Here is a 13,791-nt window from a genome sequence, read left to right on the forward strand (position 1 = left end):
GTAATAGGTTCATTGACTAAGTTTGTTCCTTGTATGATTCATAAGTATTCTTTACAGTAAGCCTCCCAACTGTACATTTTAGTCATTTAGCAGACTCTCTTATCCAGAGCGATTTACAGGAGCAAGTAGGGTTAAGTTTCTTACTCATAGACACATCGACAGATTTTTTTTCCTAGTCAGCTCAGGAATTCGAACCAGCGACCTTTCGGTTACTGGCCCACCGCCGTTAACCGCTAGGCAACCTGTACAAATGCCGCCATACAATTTAGTCATAAACTCGAGGGGACTGTAGCCTATTGAAGAGCTAATGAATATCTATTAATATGTTTGTTTTCTTACCTAAAAAACACAAGAAGTCATAGGAGTAGGGAGGAGAGAGGGGCATATATGGAGCACAGTGAAGCTGTATACTGTAAGATTTGTGAGTGTGTGATGTGATGGACGTTGGGGCTTGCATGTATGTATATCAGGAGCAGAGCTGTGTAATTTAACCATTTCTATCTCTTTCTAAAACACACATTATTTTACACACACACACACACGTCATAGCCCTATGGTAGACCAGACCCGTACAGAGCCAGAGCGGAAACCCCTCCCGAATCCCAGCTCCGGCAGCCGAGCAAAAGAAAAGAGGAATACCAAGAAATCAGGAGACAAGGAGAAATAACAGGAGAAAAGAAACTATCATAATAAAGTGAGTGCAGTCTGTCATTGATTGTATCAACTGTCCATTTGAATGGGATCATGTAGATTTGATATATTTGCTAGAGAACAAACACTTTCGAGCAATGGTTAAGGATTTTTTTCCTGGAGAAAAAAAATGTCCAGACAACCGAAATTAGCATGAATAGCTAACTTTACCTATCGGGTTAGCCAGCAAGGTAATAGCTAATAAAAACACCGATTAATTCATTTCCCATGATATTGTTATAGGAACATTGTATAATAATGCAGACACTATTTATTAAACTTTTGTTGTCACATAGTTACGTTTTCACCCTAAACGTTTTACAATGGCGATGTCAATGTGGGTAGCGTTAGCTAGCTAGCAAGCTAACTGCTAATGCTAAGATAGTTTGCTAGTTAGTCAGCTTGACAATGTGAATCCGATTATGTTCAGATATTTAGCTGCTTAGCTTACTCTTGCTAGCTAGCTACTGGACCGTGTTTGGTAAGAAGAGGCACATCTACATTAGGAGCTTTGGCGCATGTTCTGTTCTAATGCCTTTGATGCACAAAAACTTTCCTCAGGATGGGAAACATGTAGGCATGTATTCAATGGCCATTTTAGGTGAAAGTGCAAATTATGTTGTCAGTTTGCAAACACTTCATTGTGATTGTTATTGTATTCCATCAATGGTTTTGACATCTATGACAACTTGTTGACATTATAGCCAGTATTATTGAGAAACAGTTGCTGTGCTGTAAAGTACTGTATCATGGATTGCCACGAAATGGGCGGATGAAACGGATGCAGCTCCAGAAAACCTTGTCACAGCCAGCCAACTGGACTTTACAAAACCCCTTGTCACACTCAGCCAGCTGTGTCCAATATGCTCTCTCCCATCATAGCTAACAGATTGCATTTTTCTAACAAACAGCGTAGCCTAACAGTGTTTGTATACACTTACTGCCTACATTAAGCTACAAACATACGCTAGATATGAAATAAAGTCTAGAAAATAATGTGTCACCAGGTGGAGTCAGGACACTGTTTATGTCACAGCAGTGAACCGAATGAGGACATTCCTTTGCTAGACTGCTCACTCAGATGGGGTATTCAAGCAGCAGTACCACCACTGCTGTTCTGTAGCGCGCAGCAAATCCTTGTTGAGTTTAGCTAACTCCCACTGATGGTCCCCTCCGCCAGCCCATCACCCACCCACCCTAATTGTGTTATTGCTGGTGAGAAAGAGGATTATAGCAACCTCACATTAAGAAGACATTTCACTGTCATACTCCTGTGTACAACTTCAACTACACGGTTTGACTCACAATTTGTGGCACACGTTAGAGAGGAAGGAGACCCAGATGTAAAGAACGGCATTGTGGCCACCGATTTACTGAAATTGAGATAGCTGTTCATCTTCAAGTCATTGACTTGTTGTTTGACAAGTTTTCTACAGCTGTAGGCTTATAAAATGTAGGCTACTGGCTGAATGTCGTTATTGTACACAAGTTTGGTTGTTGTGTCACGAGATACTGTCAGGTCAAAGCAGTGTTTTCCACTAGCTCCGTCTGTCGGCTAATCAGCCGGTTACAGACTAATTTTCAGCCAGATACATTTTCCATTTCATATTAAAGCAACTTTTTGGGCGACCCAACCAAATTCACATAGAAATGTGAGTTATAGATCTGTCATTCTCGTTGAAAGCAAGTCTAAAATAATTGGTAGATCTATTCTATATGCGCTATTTCTATGCTTCCCATTCTTTAGTTTAGTTTTTGCATCTTTTGGTTTTGTACACAAGGTGAAAACACAATATTTTTGTTTATTGAAAAGATATTTAAGAGCGATTTAGATGGTACAATGCCGCTCTACATTATACATTGCTCGTTTTTGTCACAAACTGAAATTAGGCAAACTATTAGAATTTGAACAACCAGAAAATGGAGGAGCGGTTTCTGCATATTGCAACTTTAACTAGGCAACTTTTGAAGTTTCGATTCGCTAGTCCGTCGAGCCCTCTCCCGCTAGAATGAACGATATGAATGTTTTAGCAATCTATTGATAGGATAGGTGCCTGTAAGTCACAAAGCAAGCGATTTACAGGGAAACGCAGCAGAGAGGGAGAGGCAAAGCGAGAAGTTTCACTCTTTACAAAATCTGTCCAATTTCTGCCAAATTTGTTTCTATGGACTTATTTTGGACCTAAGCATGTCACCTACCTTCCCGCCTTTGGGACAATGACTCCTATTGTTAGGTCAGAGACATGAGCATTCTGTTATTATATAGAGTGCCTTAGGAAAGTATTCAGACCCCTTGACTTTTTTCGCATTTTGTTACGTTACAGCCTTATTATAAAATGGATTACATTTTTTTTAAAGTCCACAACAATCTACACACAATACCCCATAATGACAAAGCGAAAACATGTTTGTTGAAATGTTAGAACATTTATTAAAATTTGTAAACTGAAATACCCTATTTACATAAGTATTCAGACCCTTTGCTCTGAGACTTGAAATTGAGGATAGGTGCATCCTGTTTCCATTGATCATCGTTGAGATGTTTCTACAACTTGATTGTGGAGTCCACCTGTGGTAAATTAAATTGATTGGACATGATTTGGAAAGGCACAGACCTATGTATGTAAGGTCCCAAAGTTGACAGTGCATGTCAGAATGCCAAGCATCATGCCTGGAGGAAACCTGGCACCGTCCCTACGATGAAGCATGGTGGTGGCAGCATCATGCTGTGGGATGTCTTTCAGCGGCAGGGACTGGGAGACTAGTCAGGATCAAGGCAAAGATGAACGGAGCGAAGTACAGAGAGATCCCTGATGAAAACCTGCTCCAGAGCTCACAGGACCTCAGACTGGGGTGAAGGTTCACCTTCCAGCAGGACAATGACCCTAAGCACACAGCCAAGACAATGCAGGAGTGGCTTCGGGACAAGTCTCTGAATGTCCTTGAGAGGCCCAGCCAGAGCCCGGACTTGAACCCGATCGAACATCTCTGGAGAGATGAAAATAGCTGTGCAGCATCACTCCCCTTCCAACCTGACAGAGCTTGAGAGGATCTGCAGAGAAGAATAGGAGAAACTCCCCAAATACACGTGTGCCAAGCTTTTAACATCATACCCATGAAGACTCAAGGCTGTAATCGCTGGCAAAGGTGCTTCAACAAATGACTGAGTAAAGGGTCTGAATACTTATGTAAATGTTTTTTACTTTTTTTATGCCTTAGCAAACTTTTCTAAACCAGTTTTTGCTTTGTCAATATGGGGTATTGTGTGTAGATTGATGAGGAAAAAAACAATTTAATCAATTTTAGAATAAGGCTGTAACCTAACAAAATGTGGAAAAACTCAAAGGGTCTGAATACTTTCCGAAGGTACTGTACATATCTCTGGTTGCAGTTGTATTTCTTTACACGGAGGAGGGAGAGTGCCCAGAAACCTGCTCCTTTTACTCTCTGTTCCGAACGTGCTAGACGGCCAGTTCGTATAGCCTTTAGCCGTACCCTTATTCTACTTCTCCTCTGTTCCTCTGGTGATGTGGAGGTTAATCCAGGTCCTGCAGGGGTTAATCCAGGTCCTGCAGTGCCTAGCTCCACTCCCACTCCCCAGGTGCTCTCATTTGTTGACTTCTGTATCCGTAAAAGCCTTGGTTTCATGCATGTTAACATTAGAAGCCTACTCCCTGAGTTTGTTTTACTCACTGCTTTAGCACACTCTGCCAACCCGGATGTCTTAGCCGTGTCTGAATCCTGGCTTAGGAAAACCACCAAAACCCCTGAAATCTCCATCGATAACTATAACATTTTCCTCCAAGTTAGAACTGCCAAAGGGGGCGGTGTTGCAATCTACTGCAAAGATAGCCTACAGAGTTCTGTATTACTAGCCAAGTCTGTACCTAAACAATTCGAGCTTCTACTTCTAAAAATTCACATTTCCAGAAACAAGTCTCTCACTGTTGCCGCTTGCTATAGACCTCACTCTGCCCCTAGCTGTGCCCTCGATACCATATGTGAATTGATTGTCCCCCATCTATCTTCTGAGCTCGTGCTACTAGGTGACCTAAACTGGGACATGCTTAACACCCCGGCCATCCTACAATCTAAGCTTGATGCCCTCAATCTCACACAAATGATCAATGAACCTACCAGGTACAACCCCAAATTCGTAACACGGGCACCCTCATAGATGTCATCCTAACTAACTTGCCCTCCAAATACACCTCTGCTGTTTTCAATCAAGATCTCAGCGATCATTGCCTGCATCCGTAATCGGTCTGCGACCAAACGACCATCCCTCATCACTGTCAAACGCTCCCTAAAACACTTCTGCGAGCAGGCCTTTCTAATCAACCTGGCCGGGGTATCCTGGAATGACATTGACCTCATCCCGTCAGTAGATGATGCCTGGCTATTCTTTAAAAGTGCCTTCCTCACCATCTTAAATAAGCATGCCCCACTCAAAAAATGTAGAACTAGGGATAGATATAGTCCTTGGTTCACTCCAGACCTGTCTGCCCTTGACCAGCACGAAAACATCCTGTGGCGTTCTGCATTAGCATCGAATAGCCCCCGTGATATGCAACTTTTCATGGGAAAAAAAAGCCGATACCGATTAATCAGCCTAATTTAAAAATATATATATATATTTTTTGTTTTATTTATTGATTTGTAATAATGACAATTACAACAATACTGAATGAACACTTATTTTAACTTAATATAATCCATCAGTAAAATCAATTTAGCCTCAAATAAATAATGAAACATGTTCAATTTGGTTTAAATAATGCAAAAACAAAGTGTTGGAGAAGGAAGTAAAAGTGCAATATGTGCCATGTAAAAAAGCTAACGTTTAAGTTCCTTGCTCAGAACATGAGAACATATGAAAGCTGGTGGTTCCTTTTAACATGAGTCTTCAATATTCCCAGGTAAGATGTTTTAGGTTGTAGTAATTATAGGACTATTTCTCTTTTATACGATTTGTATTTCATATACCTTTGACTATTGGATGTTCTTATAGGCAGTTTAGTATTGCCAGTGTAACAGTATAGCTTCCGTCCCTCTCCTCGCTCCTACCTGGGCTCGAACCAGGAACACATCGACAACAGCCACCCTCGAAGCAGCGTTACCCATGTAGAGGAAGGGAAAAAACCTACTCCAAGTCTCAGAGCGAGTGACGTTTCAAACACTATTAGCGCGCACCCGGCTAACTAGCTAGCCATTTCATATCGGTTACACTAGCCTAATCTCGGGAGTTGACAGGCTTGAAGTCATAAACAGCGCAATGCATTGCGAAGGGCTGCTGGCAAAACGCACAAAAGTGCTATTTTGAATGAACGCTTACGAGCCTGCTGGTGCCTACCATCGCTCAGTCAGACTGCTCTATCAAATCATAGACTTAATTATAACATAATAACACACAGAATCACGAGCCTTAGGTCATTAATATGGTCGAATCCGGAAACTATCATCTCGAAAACAAAACGTTATTCCTGTTACATTGCACAACCTTCAGTGTTATGTCATAATTACGTAAAATTCTGGCAAATTAGATCGAGCCAGGCGGCCCAAACTGTTGCATATACCCTGACTGCGTGCAATGAACGCAAAATGACACAATTTCACCTGGTTAATATTGCCTGCTAACCTGGATTTCTTTTAGCTAAATATGCAGGTTTAAAAATATATACTTGTGTATTGATTTTAAGAAAGGCATTGATGTTTATGGTTGGAGCAACGTGTACCTAAGCGATTATATGCAACGCAGGACAGGCTAGATAACTACACATGGTTGATGATATTACTAGTTTAACTAGTGATTATGATTGATTGATTGTTTTTTATAAGATAAGTTTAATGCTAGCTAGCAACTTACCTTAGCTTCTTACTGCATTCGCGTAACCTCGTGGAGTGCAATGTAAAGCAGGTGGTTAGATTGTTGGACTAGTTAACCGTAAGGTTGCAAGATTGAATCCCCGAGCTGACAAGGTAAAAATCTGTCGTTCTGCCCCTGAACAAGGCAGTTAACCCACCGTTCCTAGGCTGTCATTGAAAATAAGAATGTGTTCTTATTAACTGTCTTGCCTAGTTAAATAAAGGTCTAAAAAAAAATGGCCAAATCGGCGTCAAAAAATACCGTTTTCCGATTGTTATGAAAACTTGAAATCGGCCCTAATTAATCGGCCATTCCGATTAATTGGTCGACCTCTACTTCATACTCGTCGCCAAACCCACTGGCTACAGGTTATCTACAAGTCTCTGCTAGGTAAAGCCCCGCCTTATCTCAGCTCACTGGTCACCATAGCAGCACCCACTCGTAGCACGCGCTCCAGCAGGTATATCTCACTGGTCACCATAGCAGCACCCACTCGTAGCACGCGCTCCAGCAGGTATATCTCACTGGTCACCATAGCAGCACCCACTCGTAGCACGCGCTCCAGCAGGTATATCTCACTGGTCACCATAGCAGCACCCACTCGTAGCACGCGCTCCAGCAGGTATATCTCACTGGTCACCATAGCAGCACCCACTCGTAGCACGCGCTCCAGCAGGTATATCTCACTGGTCACCATAGCAGCACCCACTCGTAGCACGCGCTCCAGCAGGTATATCTCACTGGTCACCATAGCAGCACCCACTCGTAGCACGCGCTCCAGCAGGTATATCTCACTGGTCACCATAGCAGCACCCACTCGTAGCACGCGCTCCAGCAGGTATATCTCACTGGTCACCCCCAAAGCCATTTCCTCCTCTGGTTGTTTTTCCTTCCAGTTCTCTGCTGCCAATGACTGGAACGAACTGCAAAAGTCTCTGAAGCTGGAGACTCATATCTCCCTCACTAGCTTTAAGCACCAGCTGTCAGAGCAGCTCACAGATCACTGTACCTGTACATAGGTGGGCCGTTTACAGATGGGCTATCTACCTACCTCATCCCCATACTGTATTTATTTATTTATTTATCTTGCTCCTTTGCACCCCAGTATCTCTACTTGCACATTCATCTTCTGCACATCTACCATTCCAGTGTTTAATTGCTATATTGTAATTACTTCGCCACCATGGCCTATTTATTGCCTTAACGTACCTCATTTGCACTCACTGTATATAGACTTTTTGTTTTCTTTTGTTCTACTGTATTATTGACTATGTTTTGTTTATTCCATGTGTAACTCTGTGTTGTTGTATGTGTCGAATTGCTATGCTTTATCTTGGCCAGGTCGCAGTTGCAAATGAGAACTTGTTCTCAAATAGCTTACCTGGTTAAATAAAGGTGAAATATATATATTTTTAAAGTGAAATAAACCTACCTGGTTAACCTCTATGGTTAACCTCTACGCTTGCGTCCCACCTACTCAACAGCCAGTTGAATCCCGTGGCGCGTTATTCAAATACCTTAGAAATGCTATTACTTCAATTTCTCAAACATATGACTATTTTACAGCATTTTAAAGACAAGACTCTCGTTAATCTAACCACACTGTCCGATTTCAAAAAGGCTTTACAACGAAAGCAAAACATTAGATTATGTCAGCAGAGTACCCAGCCAGAAATGATCAGACACCCATTTTTCAAGCTAGCATATAATGTCACATAAACCCAAACCACAGCTAAATGCAGCACTAACCTTTGATGATCTTCATCAGATGACAATCTTAGGACATTATGTTATACAATACATGCATGTCTGTTCAATCATGTTCATATTTATATCAAAAACCAGCTTTTTACATTAGCAGGTGACTAGCATGTGACTAGCATTCCCACCGAACACTTCCGGTGAATTTACTAAATTACTCACGATAAACGTTCACAAAAAACATAACAATTATTTTAAGAATTATAGATACAGAACTCTTCTATGCACTCTATCTCCTATTTTAAAATAGCTTTTCGGTGAAAGCACATTTTGCAATATTCTAAGAAGATAGCCCGGCATCACAGGGCTAGCTATTTAGACACCCAGCAAGTTTAGCACTCACCAAAGTCAGATTTACTATAAGAAAAATGTTATTACCTTTGCTGTTCTTCATCAGAATGCACTCCCAGGCCTTCTACTTCAATAACAAATGTTGGTTTGGTCCCAAATAATCCATTGTTATATCCAAATAGCGGCATTTTGTTCGTGCGTTCAAGACACTATCCGAAAGGGTAAATAAGGGTGACGAGCACGACGCATTTCGTGACAAACAAATTCTAAATATTCCATTACCGTACTTCGAAGCATGTCAACCGCTGTTTAAAATCAATTTTTATGGAATTTTTCTCGTAAAAAAGCGATAATATTCCGACCGGCAAAGCCTGTTTACATTCAACGAGAGAGAAAGTAAAAGCATGGGATCTCCTCGTGCACGAGCCTTAGTCTAATGGCCCTCTGATCGGCCACTTTCCAAACGCGCTAATGTGTTTCAGCCTGGGGCTGCCTCGATATCATTCAGCTTTTTCCCGGGTTCTGAGAGCCTATGGGAGCTGTAGGAAGTGTCACGTTACAGCAAAGATCCTCAGTCTTCAATAAAAAGAGCCAAGATGAACAACAACTTGTCAGACAGGTCACTTCCTGTATGGAATCTTGTCAGGTTTTTGCCTGCCATATGAGTTCTGTTATACTCACAGACACCATTCAAACAGTTTTAGAAACTTTAGGGTGTTTTCTATCCAAAGCCAATTATATGCATATTCTAGTTACTGGGCAGGAGTAGTAACCAGATTAAATCGGGTACGTTTTTTATCCGGCCGTGTAAATACTGCCCCCTAGCCCTAACAGGTTAAATTATTATTTTGAACATAAATAAGCCGCACATGTCTATAAGCCGCAGGTGCCTACCGGTACATTGAAACAAATGAACTTTACATAGGCTTTAACGAAACACGGCTTGTAACAAAAATAAATAGGCTTTAACGTAAAATGACTACCGTAATCAGAATGATGGGAAGTTTGAGAGCGCTCGATTTAATCTAAACAGTAAACAAAAAAGTTGTTTGACCTTAACCCGTTCGGCAATTTCATTGGTCTAATGAAAGCTTCATGCCGCCAAAAAACTGAGCACGTCACAGAATGTGTTTTTTAAAAAAACAACAAAAAAAACATTGAAAGCGGGAAAAATCCATATATTAGCCACATCATTGTTTAAGCCGCGAGGTTCAAAGCGTGGGAAAAAAGTTGCGGCTTATAGTCCGGAAATTACGGTATATATTTTTAAACCTGCATATTTAGCTAAAAGAAATCCAGGTTAGCAGGCAATATTAACCAGGTGAAATTGTGTCATTTTGCGTTCATTGCACGCAGAGTCAGGGTATATGTAACAGTTTGGGCTGCCTGGCTCGTTGCGAACTAATTTGCCAGAATTTTACGTAATTATGACATGACATTAAAGGTTGTGCAATATAACAGGAATATTTAGACTTAGGGATGCCACCCGTTAGAAAAAATACGGAACGTTCCGTATTTCACTGAAAGAATAACATTTTGTTTTTGAGATGATAGTTTCCGGATTCGACCATATTTATGACCTAAGGCTCGTATTTCTGTGTGTTATTATGTTATAATTAAGTCTATGATTTGATAGAGCAGTCTGACTGAGCGATGGTAGGCACCAGCAGGCTCGTAAGCGTTCATTCAAACAGCACTTTCGTGCATTTGCCAGCAGCCCTTCGCAATGCATTGCGCTGTTTATGACTTCAAGCCTGTCAACTCCCAAGATTAGGCTAGTGTAACCGATGTGAAATGGCTAGCTAGTTAGCCGGGTGCGCGCTAATAGCGTTTCAAACATCACTTGCTCTGAGTCTTGGAGTAGTTTTTTCCCTTCCTCTACATGGGTAAATCTGCTTCGAGGGTGGCTGTTGTCGATGTGTTCCTGGTTCGAGCCCAGTTAGGAGCGAGGAGAGGGATGGAAGCTATACTGTTACACTGGCAATACTAAACTGCCTATAAGAACATCCAATAGTCAAAGGTATATGAAATACAAATCGTATAAAGAGAAATAGTCCTATAATTCCTATAACTACAGCCTAAAACTTCTTACCTGGGAATATTGAAGACTCATGTTAAAAGGAACCACCAGCTTTCATATGTTCTCATGTTCTGAGCAAGGAACTTAAACGTTAGCTTTTTTACATGGCACATATTGCACTTTTACTTTCTTCTCCAACACTTTGTTTTTGCATTATTTAAACCAAATTGAACATGTTTCATTATTTATTTGAGGCTAAATTGATTTTATTGATGTATTATATTAAGTTAAAATAAGTGTTCATTCAGTATTGTTGTAATTGTCATTATTACAAATAAAACAATCGGCCGATTAATCGGTATCGGCTTTTTTGGTCCGCCAATAATTGGTATCGGCGTTGAAAAATCATAATCGGTCAACCTCTAGTTTTGATGTCTTCACTATTATTCTACAATGTAGAAAATAGTAAAAATAAAGAAACTCTTGAATGACTAGGTGTGTCCAACATTTTGAGTTTTTATATGGCTATATATATATATATATATATATATATATAGCCATATAAAAACTCAAAATGTTGGACACACCTAGTCATTCAAGAGTTTCTTATATATATATATATTAGTCCAAATCAGATGTTAGGTACAACAATTCTTGAATATTATATGAATCCTATAAATTAAAATGGCCAAATGGGTGCAATCAATTAGCTTAATTTCTCAGAGAACAAATTATATTTCAAAAAAATTATGTTGCAGTAATACTGATCTGTTTCTAACTACAGAAACGGTTTCTGACCAATCTGAGATGGTCTGTGTCAAAATCCTTTTTTTGTGCTTTTTGAAGTGCAATGACCCACTATCCAGTTTTTCATTTTTGTCATATAGGCCTAGCCTAAGATGTTTGAGAATAGGTAGCCGCCCCAAAACATTTCCATATTGTAGGCTACTCAATGTGTGTCATGACTTGAATAGGCCTACATCTTTCTGCATTATAATCACATTGTGGTTTCCTTTCAGCCTTCTTCTCATGATGCTTGTTGGTGGCAGTTACGTGGGCCGCTGATCACTTGAACACTAGCCTGGTGTGCTACTGAAGATGCTCCCTGTATCTTAAAGTAGGTGTTCTAGAAAACACTCTGTGTGTGGTGATGTTTTTGGCTACAAGTAAGTGTTCAAAGCCACCATTTAAAGGGAATGTAAGTGTTCACAGTAATGTGAGGGACAGGTGATCAAGTTTTGCAAAATTGCTATTGTTACAAAAGCTTTTCTAAAATGTCCCTGTCCCTGTTTAGCTAGTAGACTTTTAGTAGCCTACTGTGTCAGTTTAATAGGGTTTGTTATCATTTTTGAGGTTATCTTTGTTTATTCTTTCAACTGTGAAAGATTTGCTTCTGATCCAGCTTCTGTAATTGCATTTTGAACTTTGAACTGGTTTTGGAATAAAGCAGAGACATTAGCTAATAACTCTGAATAGTCTCAGTGCTCACACTGTACAGTGGAGTCATTTCCTTCATCTGCTTTTATAGCCTGCGACTCGTGCGTGGTAAAATTACAGCTTTTTAAATTCCTTTGGCAGTGAATTAATAAGTTAATGTTTTACTGTGACCACATCTGCCATGTCACTGACACTTATTCCACTTGATTTTGCACGGACAGCCTAAATACAATTCACATGGTCTTCTGTACTGTTATAATTTTGAGAATGCATAACTAAAAATGTTTTCTGAATGTGGAGGACGTTTTGTGTTGGCGTAGTAGCCTCTATTGTTGTACTTGTCCTAGTGTTCATGCTATGACCCATTTATGGCACAAGTTTGTCTACTTGCCGAATAAGGCTGTTTCAGATTAGGTTATAGGCTGTTCTTGTTTAGGTTATACTACTTTGAATTCCAGCCGCTCCATTCTCATAAGGGTTTCTCTTAAGAGTTTTCACATATTAGATCAAGGCAGACTATTTGAAGACGTTACCTTCCAATTAGGCGATGGTATGTGTGATCTGACTGGGATATACACAACAACATTCCCAATAGAAAGGCACATTTTTCTAGTCTCTGGGGCGCTTGGTGCATCTTTGACAAATGGTGTTTGCCCCACTATTTAACTTCCAAAACTGGTAGTTGAAGTTTTTAAGATGTTCTTGGAGCCTACGTTATTTATCAGCGCGTTAAAAGCCTTTAGTGTGAGACACTGGAGCAGAACAGAAGGCATCTGACTTGGAGATAATAAGCTTCCCCCCCTGAGGTTTAAAGGCAGATTAAATAGGCAGTCTAGTAGTAGCAGAGTGATTGTCTGTTTTATAATCTGCCTCGTCTCTGAAGGTTTACCTCCCTATCTGACATTAGACTAGCCTACATCCTGTTGTCGTACTGTAACTACCGTTTCTGGTCTCTATTGACTCTGTTTCAATGTCTTACTGTGGTAGGCCTATAAATAGTTACATGAGAGCAGAGATGAGGGATGGTGAGGTTAGGTAGCCTACATTAATTTGTTACCATTTTGTTTTGGCCGCTTCACTGTTCGCCCACCCACTTCCTAAACTAAGCTGGTCGCCCTCCCCTTCCTTCATTGTGGGTCTTTATTTCAGAAAACTCTGCCTCTTGCATCAGAAGGTTGTTGCAGTCTATAAAGGGTTAGGCTAATCAAAGGAGTACCTTTTATTTAGGCTAATTCATAGAAAACCTTCCAACTGTCTGCAACGAGTGACTAACCAACATTCAACAAGCAGTTTGCCTTTGTCGACCTGGACAGGTGCTATCAATTTGCTGTAATTTGTGCAAAATGTTTTACACATTTATTATAGTTTCTGTATGTGCCTCACAGGAGGTTGGTGGCAGCTTAAATTGGGAGGATGGGCTCGTGGTAATGGCTGGAGTGGAAAAAGTGAAATGGTATGAAACACATGGTTTCCAGGTGGTTGATGCCATTCCATTGACTCCGTTCCAGACATTATTATGAGCCCGTCCTCCCCTCAGCGGCCTCCACTGATTTGCCTCAATCCTCCTTCCAGGAAAGATGCAGAACTGAGGGTGACTATCCATCCTCCCGGCTTGGTGAAGTGTGAGACTAAATAGCGTGTCGTGAGGAAGAGGGACGATGGGGTTCGGACGGGACCTGGGGAACTCCCACGACGGGCTGTTGAAGCTGCAGGACTGGGAGCTGAA

The 13,791-nt window shown here is 40.8% G+C and overlaps 1 protein-coding gene across 5 annotated transcripts in view; it reads left to right on the plus strand.

The window, feature by feature from the left end:
* The first annotated feature begins 428 nt into the window (after nucleotides 1-428).
* Nucleotides 429-13,791, plus strand: part of LOC115149333 (tyrosine-protein kinase Fer) — a 45,951-nt gene continuing 32,588 nt past the window's right edge. For 2 of the 5 annotated variants that reach the window (XM_029692112.1, XM_029692116.1), the window contains exons 1-3: nucleotides 429-694; nucleotides 11,648-11,745; nucleotides 13,638-13,791. The exon at nucleotides 13,638-13,791 is cut by the window's right edge and continues 142 nt beyond it. In XM_029692112.1, coding sequence (XP_029547972.1) covers nucleotides 13,724-13,791 — 68 coding nt within the window. In that variant the 5' untranslated portion in view covers nucleotides 429-694; nucleotides 11,648-11,745; nucleotides 13,638-13,723. Of the gene's footprint in view, nucleotides 695-11,647; nucleotides 11,746-13,235; nucleotides 13,379-13,637 lie in introns of those variants that run through there. The other 3 variants (XM_029692115.1, XM_029692113.1, XM_029692114.1) reach the window with 3 other exon arrangements.

Source organism: Salmo trutta, chromosome 15 (assembly GCF_901001165.1).
Source record: "Salmo trutta chromosome 15, fSalTru1.1, whole genome shotgun sequence".
NCBI lineage: Eukaryota > Metazoa > Chordata > Actinopteri > Salmoniformes > Salmonidae > Salmo > Salmo trutta.